Here is a 15,057-nt window from a genome sequence, read left to right as displayed (position 1 = left end):
GACTAAACATTAAACATTCTCAAGATGGCCAGGCCTCTAAAATTATGATTAACATTATATTCCTACTCTGCTAACAATGCTGCTGAAAGGCATCCCTGGGGAATGAGCCGAGTCTCTCTTCTAAGGACATTATTTCCATGGATCCCCGTAACTTGAAAGTAAAATAAAACCCTCAATTCTAACACTGGGATTTGGCTTGATGATTTTTAATGATATTATTTAGAGGATTCTCTGAAGCTAGCAAAAGTTCTGGAAACATAGTGGTGATGGTTATACAACATCATTAATGTACTTAATGCCACTGAATGGTGCATTTAAAAATAGTTAAAATAGCAAATTCTCTATTATGTACATTTATGATAATGATACAATGTTAAGTATATATACATTCAGTTAAAAAAACGGTAAGAAGAAGAGGAAGACCCAAGACGCCCGATTAGACACAACTCCAGCACGTAACACCCAGCCAGAGAGCCGCAAAAATCCAGAGATCTCCTAGCTCCGACTGAGCTATCAGGTGAATTTCGTCTGGTCTGACGGTGAGCAAAGCCCACTCAGGGCAGACCTAGGCGGGGAGGGGTGCTGCTTCACCCAGCAAGTGCATCTGACCGGCTAGTCGGAGGCTCTCCCTCTGGCACTCTGAACCAGGTACAGCACTTGTCTCAAAGCCTCAGCAATACACAGAACAGGGCATCTTCGCCCGACAAGCGCCGGGAATTACAAGCACAGAGCTGAATAAGAACCTGTGAACTCAGCTCTCACCCCCTCCCCCTGGCAGGAGAGAGAGGGAGCTGTAAGCAGGAGCAGCTGGGTGGGCCCTACCCCATGACGCAGGAGAGAGGAAGCTGAAAGGGGGAGACGGCAGGCTGCGGCTGGACAGGTCCCTACCCTCCCCCACAAACCCAAGAGGGCTGAAGCTCTGATTCTAGTGGGTTGTGCAGCCAGTGCCACAGTCTGAGATGAACCCTGAATAATCCATCCCAGTGGAGGAAGGGCACAACACACCACCAGAGGGGTGGGACTGGGCTACATGTTGTAACAAAAAACACAGGAAGCCTACGTAGCAACGGGACGGCTTCTTGACAACCCAGCAGCACCTACAGGTCAGCGGAAGAGGCAGGCCTAATCTCCCAGTATAAACGAAGAAGACACAGCAAGCTTCCCTAGTAACCTGAAGGAGTCCCTAGAAACCCAGTAGCGCCTCCACAGGCAGACAAGTGACCTCATCCACAGCTCCCCGACACCACAGCCAAGTAAATCCACAAAGATGGGAAAAAACCAGCACAAAAAGATGAAACCATCAAAGACCAGAACACCTCTTCTCCTTCAAGGGATCACAACTCCTCAACAACACAGGAACATAACATGACCGAGAGAGAATACAACAAATTGACAGAAACAGGCTTCAGAAGGTGGATAACAACAAATTTTTCTGAGCTAAAGGAACACGTTCTAACTCAATGCAAAGTAACCAAAAACCCTGAAAAAAGGTTAGACGAAATGCTAACTAGAATAACCGGCTTAGACAACATAAACGACTTAATGGAGTTGAAAAACACAGCACGAGAACTACGTGAAGCAAACGCAAGTTTTAATAGCCAAATCGATCAAGCAGAAGAAAGGATATCAGAGACTGAAGATCAACTAAATTAAATAGAGAGAGAAGGCAAGCCAAGAGAAAAAGAGTGAAAAGAAATGAACAAAGCCTCCAAGAAATATGGGATTATGTGAAAAGACCTAATCTATGCTTGACTGATGTACCTGAATATGATGGGGAGAATGCATCCAAGCTGAAAAACACGCTCCAGGATATTATCCAGGAGAACTTCCCAAGCCTAGCAAGGCAGTCCAACATTCAAATTCAAGAAATACAGAGAACTCCACAAAGAAATTCCTCAAGAAGAGCAACCCCAAGGCACATAGTTGTCAGATTAACCAGGGCTGAAATGAAGGAAAAAATGCAGCCAGAGAGAAAGGTCAGGTCACCTACAGAGAGAAGCCAATCAGACTCACAGCAGATCTCTCGGCAGAAACCCTACAAGCCAGAAGAGAGTAGGGGCCAATATTCAACATCCTCAAAGAAAAGAACTTTCAACCCAGAATCTCACATCCAGCTAAAGTAACCTTCGTAAGTGAAGGAGAAATAAAATTCTTTACGGACAAGCAATTATTGAGAGATTTTGTTACCACCAGACCTGCCCTTACAGGAGCTCCTGAAAGAAACACTAAGCACAGAAAGGACAAGTACCAGCCACTGCAAAAGCAAACCAGATGGAAAAGACCAAAAATGCAATGAAGAAAATGAGTCAACTAATGGGAAAGAAAACCAGCCAGCAACACAATGGCAGGATCAAATCCATACATAACAATATTAACATTGAATGTAAATGGCCTAAACACCCCAATCAAAATACACAGACTGGCAAACTGGATGAAAAGTCAGAACCCATCAGTGTGCTATACTGAGGAAACCCATCTCACATACAAAGACACATAGAGACTCAAAGGGATGGAAGAAGATTTACCAAGCAAACAGAGAACACAAAAAAGCAGGGACTGCAATCTTAGTCTATGATAAAATGGACTTCAAACCAACAAAGATCAAAAGAGACAAAGAAGGACACTACGTAATAGTAAACGGATCAATCCAACAGGAAGAGCTAACTATCCTAAATATATACGTCCCCAACACGGGAGCACCTAGATATATAAAGCAAGCTCTAAAGGACCAAAAACGAGATTTAGACTCCCACAAAATAACAGTGGGAGACTTCAACACTCCACTGTCAGTATTAGACAGATCAATGAGACAGAAAATGAACAAGGATATCCAGGACTTCAATGCAGAGCTGGACCAAGTGGACCTAACAGACATATACAGAATGCTCCACCCCAAATCCACAGAATATACATTTTTCTCAGCACCACATTGCACTTACTCTAAAATTGACCGCATCATTGGAAGGAAATCACTCCTCGGCAAATGCAAAACAACAGAAATCATAACAGTCTATCAGACCACAGTGCAATCAGACTAGAACTCAGGATCAAGAAACACCCTCAAACCCGCACAACTACTTGGAAACTGAACAACTTGCTTCTTAGTGTCAACTGGAAAAACAAGGAAATGAAGACAGAAATAAAGATGTTCTTCAAAACCAACCATAATGAAGACGTAACTTACCAGAATCTCTGGGACACCTTTAAAGCAGTGTCTAGAGGGAAATTTGTAGCAATAAATGCCCACCAGAGAAGTGAGAAAAGATCTAAAATAGACACCCTATCATCCAAATTCAAAGAACTAGAGAAGCAAGATCCAAAAAACTCAAAAGCTAGCAGAAGACAAGAAATAATTAAGATCAGAGCAGAACTGAAGAAGACAGACACACAAAAAACCCTTAAAAAAAAAAATCAATAAATCCAGGAGGTGATTTTTTGAAGAGACCAACAAAATAGAACACTAGCCAGATTAATAAAAAAAGGGAGAAGAATCAAATAGATGCAATTAAAAAATGATAAAGAGGGTATCATCAAAGATTCCACAGAAATGCAGAGATTACTACAAACAGCTCTACTCACATAAACCAGTAAACCCAGAAGAAATGGATAAATTCCTAGACTCTTGTACTCTACTAAGACTAAACCAGGAGCAAGCCGAAACCCTGAATAGACCAATAACAAGAGCTGAAATACAGGCAGCAATTAATAGCCTACCAACCAAAAAAAGTCCACGTCTAGACGGGTTCACAGCCAAATTCTACCAGACGTACAAAGAGGAGCTGGTTCCATTCCTTCTGAAACTGTATCAAACAATACAAAAAGAGGGAATCCTCCCCAACTCATTTTATGAGACCAACATCATCCTGATACCAAAACCAGGGAGAGACTCAACTAAAAAAACGTCAGGCCAATATACCTGATGCAAAAATCTTGAATAAAATACTGGCAAACCGACTGCAACAGCACATCAAGAACCTTATCCATCATGATCAAGTAGGTTTCATCGCGGGGATGCAAGGCTGGTTCAACATACGCAAATCCATAAACATAAACAGAACCAAAGGCAAAAACCACATGATTATCTCAAGAGATGCAGAGAAGGCCTTCGACAAAATTCAACAGCGCTTTATGCTAAAAACTCTCAATAAACTAATTATTGACAGATCGTATCATAAAATGATAAAAAGCTACACATGACAAGCCTACAGCCAATATCATACTGAATGGGCAAAAGCTGGAAGCATTCCCTTTGAAATCTGGCACTAGACAAGGATGCTCTCTCTTAGCACTCCTCTTCAATATAGTACTGGAAGTTCTAGCCAGATCCATCAGGCAAGAAAAAGAAAGAAAGCGTATTCTTCAAGTGGGAAAGGAGGAAGTCAAACTGTCTCTATTTGCAGATGACATAAGATTATGTATCTAGAAGACTCCATCGTCTCAGCCCAAAAACTTCTCAAACTGATAAGCAACTTCAGCAAAGTTTCAGTATACAAAATCAATGTGCAGAAATCACAAGCATTCCTATATACCAATAAAAGACAAAGAGGGGCCGGGCGCGGTGGCTCGAGCCTGTAATCCCAGCACTTTGGGAGGCCGAGGCAGGTGGATCACGAGGTCAAGGGATCGAGACCATCCTGGTCAACATGGTGAAACCCCGTCTCTACTAAAAATACAAAACATTAGCTGGGGATGGTGGCACATGCCTGTAATCCCAGCTACTCAGGAGGCTGAGGCAGGAGAATCGCCTGAACCCAGGAGGCGGAGGTTGCGGTGAGCTGAGATCGCGCCATTGCACTCCAGCCTGGGTAACAAGAGCAAAACTCCATCTCAAAAAAAAAAAAAAAAAAAGACAAGCAGAGAGCCAAATCAAGAGTGAACTGCATTCACAATTGCTACAAAGAGAATAAAATACCTAGGAATATAACTAACAAAGGATGTAAAGGACCTCTTGAAGGAGAACTACAAACCACTGCTCAACAAAGTTAAGAGAGAACACAAACAAATGGAGAAACATTCCATGCTCACGGTTAGAAAGAATCAGTATCATGAAAATGGCCATAGTACCCAAAGTAATCTATAGATTTAGTGCTATCCTCATCAAGCTACCAACGACCTTCTTCACAGAACTGGAAAACACCACTTTAAACTTCATATGGAATCACAAGAGAGCCCACATAGCCAGGACAATCCTAAGCAAAAAGAAGCAAGCTGAAGGCATCACACTGCCAGACTTGAAACTATACTACAAGGTTACAGTAATCAAAGCAGTGTGGTACTGGTACCAAACAGAGACATAGACCAATGGAACAGAACAGAGACCCCAAAAGAAACACCACACATCTACAACCATCTGATCTTTGACAAATCGGGAAAAAAAAAAAAAAACAAGCAATGGGGAAAGGACTCCATGTTTAATAAATGGTGTTGGGAAAACTGACTAGCAAAAATACGGTCCAGTTCCTTGCAGAAAGCAGAAACTGGACCCCTACCTGTCACCTTACCCTAAAATTAACTCCAGATGGATCAAAGATTTAAACATAAAACCTAACATATAAACACTAGAAGAAAACTTAAGCAAAACCATCCAGGACATAGGCACAGGCAAGGACTTCATAACTAAAACACCAAAAGCAATGGCAGTAAAAGCCCAGATAGACAAATGGGATCTAATTAAACTCGAGCTTCTGTACAGCAAAAGAAACCGTCATTAGAGCAAATTGGCAACCGACAGAATGGGAAAAATTTTTTGCAATCTACCCAGCTGACAAAGAATCTACAAAGAACTAAAACAGATATACAGGAAAAAAACAACCCCATTCAAAAGTGGGTGAAGAATATAAGCAGACACTTTTCAAAAGAAGAGATATATGAAGCCAAAAAACATGAAAAAATGCTCATCATCACTGGTCATTAGAGAAATGCAAATCAAAACCACAGTGAGATATCATCTCACACCAGTTAGCATGGCGATCACTAAAAAGTCTGGAGACAACAGATGCTGGAAAGGGTGTGGAGACATAGGAACACTCTTACACAGTTGGCGGCAGTGGAAATTAGTTCAATCATTGTGAAAGACAGTGTGGCGATTTCTCAAGGACCTAAAAATAGAAATTTCATTTGACCCAGCAATCCCATTACTGAGTACATACCCAAAGAACAATAAATCGTTCTACTATAAAGACACATGCACGCCTATGTTCATTGCAGCCCTGTGTACAACAGCAAAGACCTGGAACCAACCCAAATGCCCATCAATGATAGACTGAAAAAGAAAATGTGGCACATTACACCATGGAATACTATGCAGCCATAAAAAACAATGGGTACGTGTCCTTTGTTGGGACTTGGATGAATCTGGAAACTATCATTCTCAGCAAACTGACACAAGAACAAAAAGCCAAACACCGTATGTTCTCACTCATAGGTGGGTGTTGAACAACGAGAACATATTGACTCAGGGAGGGGAGCATCATACACTGGGGGCAGTTGGGGGTGGGTAGGGGAGAGGAGGGATAACATGGGGAGAAATGCCAGATACAGTATACACCTAAAGTAAAAAAAAAAAAAAAAGAAGAAGAAGAACAGGGTGCAATAAAAAGTGCCTGGGATTCTACAAGCCTGGAGTCCAGCTTCAGCAAAAACCCACAGTGTGAAGCTGGGTGGGCAGGTGAGTTCACAGAGCCCTAGTTCAGTTTCCTGTAGCCAAAAATAAACGTTGATGAGCTCCAAAATCAATAAAAGAATAGTATAGTAAAACTATTCTTGAAGCAATTATTACATAAAATATTGTTAATTATGGTCATTTTCTACTTATACTTAAAAAAAAAAAAAAACAGTAAGAGGTGTTAATGAGGACGTGGAGAAACTGGAACTCTCGCACTACCGATGGGGATATAAAATGGTGCAGCCACCATGGAAGAGTCTGGCAGCTCCTCACAGGTTGGAGCTGCTGTATGACCCAGCAATTCTACTTTTAGGTATAGACCCAAGAAAAAGGAAAACACACATCCACACAAAGCCTTACATGCAAATGTACACAGTACTACTATTCACCATAGCCAAAAGAACCCAAATATCCTCCAACTCATGAATGGATAAATGCAGTCTATCCATACAGTGGAATATTACTGGGCAATAAAAAGGAATGCAGTACTAATTTATGCCCAGCATGGAAGGGCCCTGAAGACACACTAGCAAAAGAAGCCCATCACCTGGGCCCACACCTGGCATGATTAAACTTTTATGAAACGGCCGGAACCTTTCCTAAGCATTCTGCACTAGAAGTTCATCTCATTTTATTCACGCCACCATCCTGTGGAGAAATAATTCTATTTTACAGATAAAGGAAGTGAATGAGAAGAGCAGGGCTCTGCGCCCATGTGTGCAGGATGGTGTGGCTCATGCTGGTGAAATCACATGCCTGTGGCTGATGTTCTGTCTGGGAGATGGTGGAATGGGGTGAGGTGCTGGGCTGGAAGCAGGGAGGCTGAGACCCCACTTCTAGAGCAGCCACTGCTTCACCGTGATCCTCAGACAAACCCCTTCCCTTCTCTGAGACCTGTTGTCAGCAAAACAGGGGCAAACAAGAGCAGTTTCTCAACCCTGGCTGCACACAAGTCACCTAGGAAACTTAAGAGGCCGTGTCTGAGCTCAGCGTAGTGTTTTGGTTTGGTCTGGTTTTTTTAAAGAGTCAAGGATCTTGCTGTCACCCAGGCTGCTAGAATGCAGTGGTGCGATCATGGCTGATTGCAGCCTTGAACTCCTGGGCTCAGGCAAACCTCCTACCTCAGCCTCCCAAGGAGCTAGAACTAAAGGTACGTGCCACTATGCCCAGCTCATTTTTAAATGGTTGTTTTTTGTTTTGAGAAGGAGTCTCGCTCTGCTGCCCAGGATGGAGTGCAGTGGGGTCATCTCGGCTCACTGCAGCCTCTGCCTCCTGGGTTCGAGCGAGTCTCCTGCCTCAGCCTCCCAAGTAGCTGGCACTATAAGCATATGCCACCATGTTTAGCTTATTTTTGTATTTATAGTATAGACAGGGTTTTGCCAGGTTGGGCCAGGCTGGTCTCAAGCTCTTGACCTCAAGGGATCCACTCATCTCAACCTCCCAAAGTGTTGGGATGAGTGGAGGGAGACACTGTGTCCAGCCAATTTTTACTTTTTAAGACACAGGGCACTCTGTTGTCCAGCCTGGTTTCGAACTCCTGGTTTCAGTGATCTTCCTGCCTTGGCCTCCCAGTATTGACATTACAGGCATGAGCCACCACACCTCAGCCCCCTGGGTAGTTTAAAAATGAATTTTTCTTAGGAATAAGACTCAGTATTTTTTACATTTTTAACAATCATCTGCATGTCTCTGTGAACAATCTGTTCTTATCTCTTTGCTCATTTTTCTATGGAGCAGTTGGTCTTTTTCTTAACTTTTGGAAGTTCTTTTTATATTAGGAATATGAACTCTTTATCTGCTATTTAAGTTGTAAATACTGTTTCCCCCTTTGTCACCTTTTTTCCTTGAGACGGGTTCATTCTGCCACTGAGGCTGGAGTGCAGTGGTGCGATTTTAACTCACTACAACCTTGAGCTCCTGGGTTCAAGAGATCCTCATGCCTCAGCCTCCCAAGCAGCTAGCAATACAGGTGCATGCCACCATGCCCAGATAATTTTTTAAATTTAGTTTTATTTTTCTACTTTATTTTTGCTCTCTTTCAGCAAAATCATTTTTTAACAGTTTGTTGTAGAGATGGTGTCGTGCTGTGTTGCTCAGGACGGTCTTGAACTCCTGGCCTCAGCATTGAGATTATGAGACAACATGCTCGGCCTCACTCACCTGTGGAAAATTTAAAAGTACCTGGCTGCAGAAAACCATTTTATGGAAAGCAAAAGGTAAATGCCGGAATAAATTCAGGAAACAGTCATAAAATTTTCTAGTTTCCTTCGGAACAAAATCAGTACCAAAATCTTTCCATTCCCTATCCATGTTTTAATTAAGTTAAAGACAGACTCCTGTCTCTTATTAGAGACACCTGTAGTTTTTGTCTACCTGGCATCCCTTTCAGCTTCTTGCTGCTTAAGTCTTTCTTAGAGGGAAATCCATTCTGTAGGTATTGTGTAGACATAATCCAGGTGAGGCCAGAGGACTCAGATATCTAGCAACAGTAACTGATTCAGGGCTGAGCAGAAGAACCAAGCCCGTCCTTTCTTTTTTTGAGACAGAGTCTCACTCTGTTACTCAGGCTGGAGTGCAGTGGCGTAATCTCAGCTCACTGCATTCTCTGCTTACTGGGTTCAAGTGATTCTCCCACCTCACCCTCCGGAGTAGCTGGAATTACAGGTGTGTATCACCACACCTGTTTTTGTATTTAGTAGAGACAGGGTTTCACCATGTTGGTCAGACTGGCCTTGAACTCCTGACCTCAGGTGATCTGCCCACCTCGGCCTCCCAAAGTGCTGGGATTACAGGTGTGAGCCACTGCACCTGGCCAAACAAAGCCTTTCCTGAGAACTTTTTGTTAAGCTAGTGCACATGGGTTGTCATCATATCCACCAACTGGAGAAAGACTGACTACAAGAAAGACCACCAAAGCTTGAATACACTGATTACACGATGTAAATCCTGGGATTCAGCCAGTCTACCTGAAGCAAACTCATCTCAACCTCTCCTGTTTTCCACATACTCTTACGTTGTCTCGGGTAGGTCTGACTTATGAAACACACAAGTTGCAACCACAGAAGTTAAATGCTTTTTCAGAGAATGTCTTAAAGTATTTTCCCCCAAAACACCTTGAATCTGTTACCTCTTGAGGCCAAAACTCTCTTCCTTCTTGCTGGTCTTCCAGATAGTCACGAATGATGTTTGTTTTCTGCAGAAACAGGCCCATAGAGTTGGCACGTTCTGTATCTTCACCAACTAAGGGGTCTTCGAACTCAGAGGCCGAGAAGAGACGGGAAAGGCCAATTCCTACCAGCCCAGCGACATAGTGGCAGTACTGTAAGAGACGATTTTAAAGTACTTTAATAATGGAATTTTTGCTGAAAGGGACACACTACAGATCATTAGTTACTAAAATGCAGGTTCCAAACAGAATGTGTAAGATTGCATTTTGATTTTTTTTAAGTAATGGACTATGCATTTTCATTTTAAAATACAAATATACATACCAGGATTTAAAAAACATCCAAGGATGTGCACAAAAAGTTTAACAGCAATCTCTGACTAATGGGAATGTGATGTTATTTCTTACTTGTGTCTTCAAAGTTTCTACAGTGCACATGTACTGCTACTATAATAAAAGGCTACTAAAAAAAACTAGTCCAGTAAACATTTTTTAAATTAATTTTTTTTTTTTAAAGAGATGGGGTCTCATATGTTGCCCATGTTAGACTCAAACTCCTGGGCTCAAGCATTCTTTATCCCTCAGCTTCCCAAAGAGCTGGGATTATAGGCATATACCACCCTGCCTACCTTTAAAATAAACTTTTTTTTTTTGAGATCAAGTCTCACTTTGTCACCTGGGCTGGAGTACAGTGGCACGATCTTGACTCACTGCAACCTGTATCTCCTGGGTTCAAGTGATTCTCCTGCCTCCACCTCCCGAGTAGCTGGGATTACGGGCACCCGCCACCATGTCCAGCTAATTTTTTTTATTTTTAGTAGAGACAGGGTTTCACCATGTTGGCCAGGCTGGTCTTGAACTTCTGACCTCAACTGATCCGCCTGCCTCAACCTCCCAAAGTACTGGGACTACAGGCCTGAGACACTGCACCCGGCCTAGCTTTACAGTAAACTTTTTGATACATAAGAATCGTGAAAGGCAGGAATGACGAAAGATGGAATATTCTGGCTAACAGACACTAAGACAATACTAAATATAATCCTTCTTTGACCAATCTGAAAACATTTCAAGACCTGCAGGACCTCAAAATTATTATTATATGAAAGAAAAAATACCTATCATATGTTCTTAACAATGTTTTAAGCACTCTGCCTACTGAGTCCTCACAAACATTTTGTCAGGTACAGAGCACTATTATCTCCATTTCAGAGAAGGAAACTGATGCACAGAGAGGTCAATTCACTTGCCCAACATTGCCCATCTGAGAAAAAAAAAAATGAGCCAGGCATGGGGGCACTTGCCTATGGTCCCAGTTACTCAGGAGGGTGAAGTAGGAGGACCACTTGAACCCAGGAGCGTGAGACTGCCATGTCTGTGGCAGGGGATAAGCGTTCAAAACTAGGTAGTCTGACTTAAGTGTCACACTTCAACAACTCTGCTAAAACGTGCCCCCCGCCCCGCTTTTTTTCTGTTTTTCTTTTAGAGACAGCATACTTCCCCTCTCTGAACAGAGATTTCAGTAAATGCAAGTCTTAATTGTCAAACACCTTTTTTCCATGACAGCAATTTGTCAAAAGCTATCCTCTCCTGAAAAGGGTATCCCTAAGACAACTTAACACAATATCTATGTACTATAATTGTCTATTAGTTAACTTAAGAAGCGAAGCCTGGCCGGGCGCGGTGGCTCAAGCCTGTAATCCCAGCACTTTGGGAGGCCGAGGCGGGTGGATCACGAGGTCAAGAGAGCGAGACCATCCTAGTCAACATGGTGAAACCCCGTCTCTACCAAAAATACAAAACATTAGCTGGGCATGGTGGCACGTGCCTGTAATCCCAGCTACTCAGGAGGCTGAGGCAGGAGAATTGCCTGAACCCAGGAGGCGGAGGTTGCGGTGAGCCGAGATCGCGCCATTGCACTCCAGCCTGGGTAACAAGAGCGAAACTCCGTCTCAAAAAAGAAAAAAAAAAAAAAAGAAGCGAAGTGTAAAGAAGGTAAGCTCTGGAGTGTCATTAGGAAGGATAAAAGTTAGGCAGTGACCAAGGTTGACACCTGTAATCCCAGAATTTTGGGAGGCTGTGGAGAGGGGACTGCTTGAGCCCAGGAGTTCTAAACCAGCCCGGCCAACAAAGGGAGACCTCATCTCTATAAAAAATTTGAAAAGCCTGGGTATGTGTGACGGCTCACACCTGGGAGGCCGAGGCAGGTGGATCCCTTGAGCCCACAAGCTCAAGACCAGCCTGGGCAACATGGTGAAACCCTGTCTCCACCAAAAAATTACAAAACTTAGCTCAGCGTGGTGGTACACACCTACAGTCACAGCTATTTGGGAGGCTGCAGTGACAGGATTGCTTGAGCCCAGGAGGTCAAGGCTGCAGTGAGCCTTGATTACGACACTGTATTCCAGCATGGACGACAGAGCAAGACCCTGTCTCAAAAATAATTTAAAAAATGGCCGAGCACAGTGGCTCATGCCTGTAATCCCAGAGCTTTGGGAGGCCGAGGTGGGCGAATCACCTGAGGTCAAAAGTTTGAGACTTGTCTGGCCATCGTGGTGAAACCCTGCCTCTACTAAAAATGCAAAAAATTAGCTGGGCATGGCGGCAGCCGCCTGTAATCTCAGCTACTCGGGAGACTGAGGCAGAAGAATCGCTTAAACCTGGGAGGTGAAGGCTTCACTGAGCCAAGATCATGCCACTGCACTTCAAGCCTGGCGGACAAGAGCAAGCCTTTGTCTCAAAGAAAAAAAAAATCTAAATTAAAAAAATTATTAAAAAAAATTAAAATTAAAATAAGTTAGCCAGGCACGGTGGCAATGTGCCTGTGGTCCCAGTTACTCAGGAGGCTGAGGCAGGAAGCCTCAGGAGCCCAGGAGGTCAAAGTTGAGCCCGGGAGGTCAAGGTTGCTTTTTCTGTGCCCCTGCATTCCAGCCTGCGCGACAGAGTGAGGCCCTGTCTCAAAAAAAAAGTCGTCTTTGATTGAAAGTAATAACAAGACCAGAGACTAATCAGGGGCACAATGAACAGGCCAAGGGAAAGCACCTGAAATGTATTCCAGAAGAAAAGTAACATGAGGAGAGCAAAATTTTAAAATTAGGTAGAAAGAGATTACTGGACAGCTAAACAAAATCTTACTAGAATTACTAGAAATTTTTAAAAAAAACAGTACATCTGTAGTGCTATCCAAAGAAAAATATATTTTAAGATGGTAGTTCTTTTGGTAGAAATACTCCTAAAATGGAGACTTACGTAATTCTTTTTCCTCTAAAATTGAAGAAAATAATAACTCCTTAAAATATCTGGCCAGGTGCAGTAGCTCATGCCTGTAATCCCAACACTTTGGGAGGCCAGGATGGGAGGACTGTTTGATGTCAGGAGTTTGAAAGTAGTCTGGGCAACATGGCAAAACCCTGTCTCTACAAAAAAATACAAAAAATTAGCCTGTATGGTGGCATGCGCCTGTAGTTATAGCTACTCGGGAGGCTGAGGTGAGAGGCTCACTTGAGCCCAGGGGGTTAAGGCTGCAGTGGGCCATGATCACACCACTGCACTCCAGCCTGGATGACAGAGCAAGATCCCGTCTCAAAAAATTTTTCCAAAATACAATTTTATCCGATCGGAACTTCAACAACCTACAATAAGTTTCCTGAATAAATCTGCACAACAGAAAATTAGGTCACTATCATAACCAGGGCTGGTTCTTGGCTAGAAGTTTCCTCCACTTTATTTTCCTTCAGACGGGGTCTTGCCCTGTCACTCGGTCGGAGCACAGTGGTGCAATCACGGCTCACTGCAGTCTTGAACCCTAGGGCTCAAGCAGTCCTCCCACACCTCAGCTTCCAGAGTAGCTGGGATGACAGGCACGGCCACCATGCCCAGCTAATTTTTTGATTTTTTGAGAGATGAGGTCTCACTATGTTGCTTAGCCTTGTATGGAACTCCTGGGCTCAAATGATCCTCCAAAAATACTGAGATTACAGGTAAACCACGTGCCCGGCTAATTTCACCTTAAATGCAGAAGTTGCTATTCTAGCACTCATTGTGTGCTGTTAACTTGGGAAGCACAAACCAGCAGTTCCAAAGATACTGCTGTCAAGTTTTGAGGTGTGAAAAATTAAGAGGCCCAAGACCTGGGACCTACATTAACTTAGTGACAATGTAGCAGATCTCTTTTGTGATCCTAATTTAAACACTGTTAAAGGTATGAAATACATCAACACTTTAGATGTTTGAAATGTCTTTGCTTGCCAAATCTGATTGGCTTTAAAATAAATGTCTTTGCTTCCAAAACGGTGATGAGTAAGTCTCACAAACACCATTCCTATGAAAAATAGGCAAGGCTCCTGACCCTACCTTATATTTTGCTGTGTAGTTTAGTCTCCACGGGCAATTACATCATTTTGTCTAGATAAGCACTTCTCTCCAGTCCTCTAGTCCTAGTCTGGCTGCTGGTTTGCAATAAAGCGTTTATGATGGGACATTCAACCCAAACACATGAATGATAAAACCAGAGGGCCTGGAACTAGTGGACAACTTTTCCTTGTTCTGAACTTCACTATGAGGACTGCCAGCTTTGTCTAATACATCACACACAGACATTGTCTTACGAGACTAACCTTGTCCCACTCCTGTTCAGAGGTCACGTGCTTATTCAAAAACTCTGCCATCCCAATTCCCATTCTCTGGCAAATGTCAGCAATCACCGTTTGGTATTTCTCAGCCAGATTTCTAAACTCGAGGGAGATCTGAAATAGAGACCGTACAAAACCAGAAATCATTAACTATGTACAGCATGGCACCAAACATCACAAGGCAAAACAATGGTAGAATTGTGACTCTGAAATGGTTTATCTATAAGCCTAATTAAGGTCATACATATTTCTTATTATTCCATAAAGTGTATAAACATTAAAATAGAAGGGTCTAAAAATGCTAATGTTTCTAGATCCCAAAGAAGATTCAAAGTCTCACTACATGTTCCGTCTACCCAATGAGTAACAAGATGCTTCAACATAATGCTGGGTATAAGCCTAAGAATTTTAGGGAGAAGAGCTTGTTCAGACAAACCTCATTATGAGAAAGATTCATCTGTACAGACACGGATCAAGCACTTCCTATCTAGCAAGTATCATTCTAGGCACTGCGGATATACATCAGGGAAACAAACAGAAACCCAGAAGAGCTTACAGTCTAGTAAGCAGACCTGCCAACCATTTTCTCTCATTAGTTA

At 42.9% G+C, this 15,057-nt stretch overlaps 1 protein-coding gene across 2 annotated transcripts in view; it reads right to left on the bottom strand.

Annotated features, from left to right (window-relative positions):
• FDFT1 (farnesyl-diphosphate farnesyltransferase 1) overlaps positions 1-15,057 on the bottom strand; it is a 43,203-nt gene that overhangs the window by 13,663 nt on the left and 14,483 nt on the right. For both annotated transcript variants that reach the window (XM_003944183.4, XM_010332071.3), the window contains 2 exons: positions 14,444-14,572; positions 9,792-9,983 (listed from right to left, as the gene is read on the bottom strand). In XM_003944183.4, the coding sequence (XP_003944232.1) occupies positions 9,792-9,983; positions 14,444-14,572 (321 nt within the window). The remainder of the gene's footprint in view (positions 1-9,791; positions 9,984-14,443; positions 14,573-15,057) is intronic.

This window comes from Saimiri boliviensis, chromosome 13 (assembly GCF_048565385.1).
Source record: "Saimiri boliviensis isolate mSaiBol1 chromosome 13, mSaiBol1.pri, whole genome shotgun sequence".
NCBI classification, from domain to species: Eukaryota; Metazoa; Chordata; class Mammalia; order Primates; family Cebidae; genus Saimiri; species Saimiri boliviensis.
The sequence above is the reverse complement of the archived record's forward strand: the minus strand, read 5'-3'. Positions and strand labels throughout refer to the sequence as shown.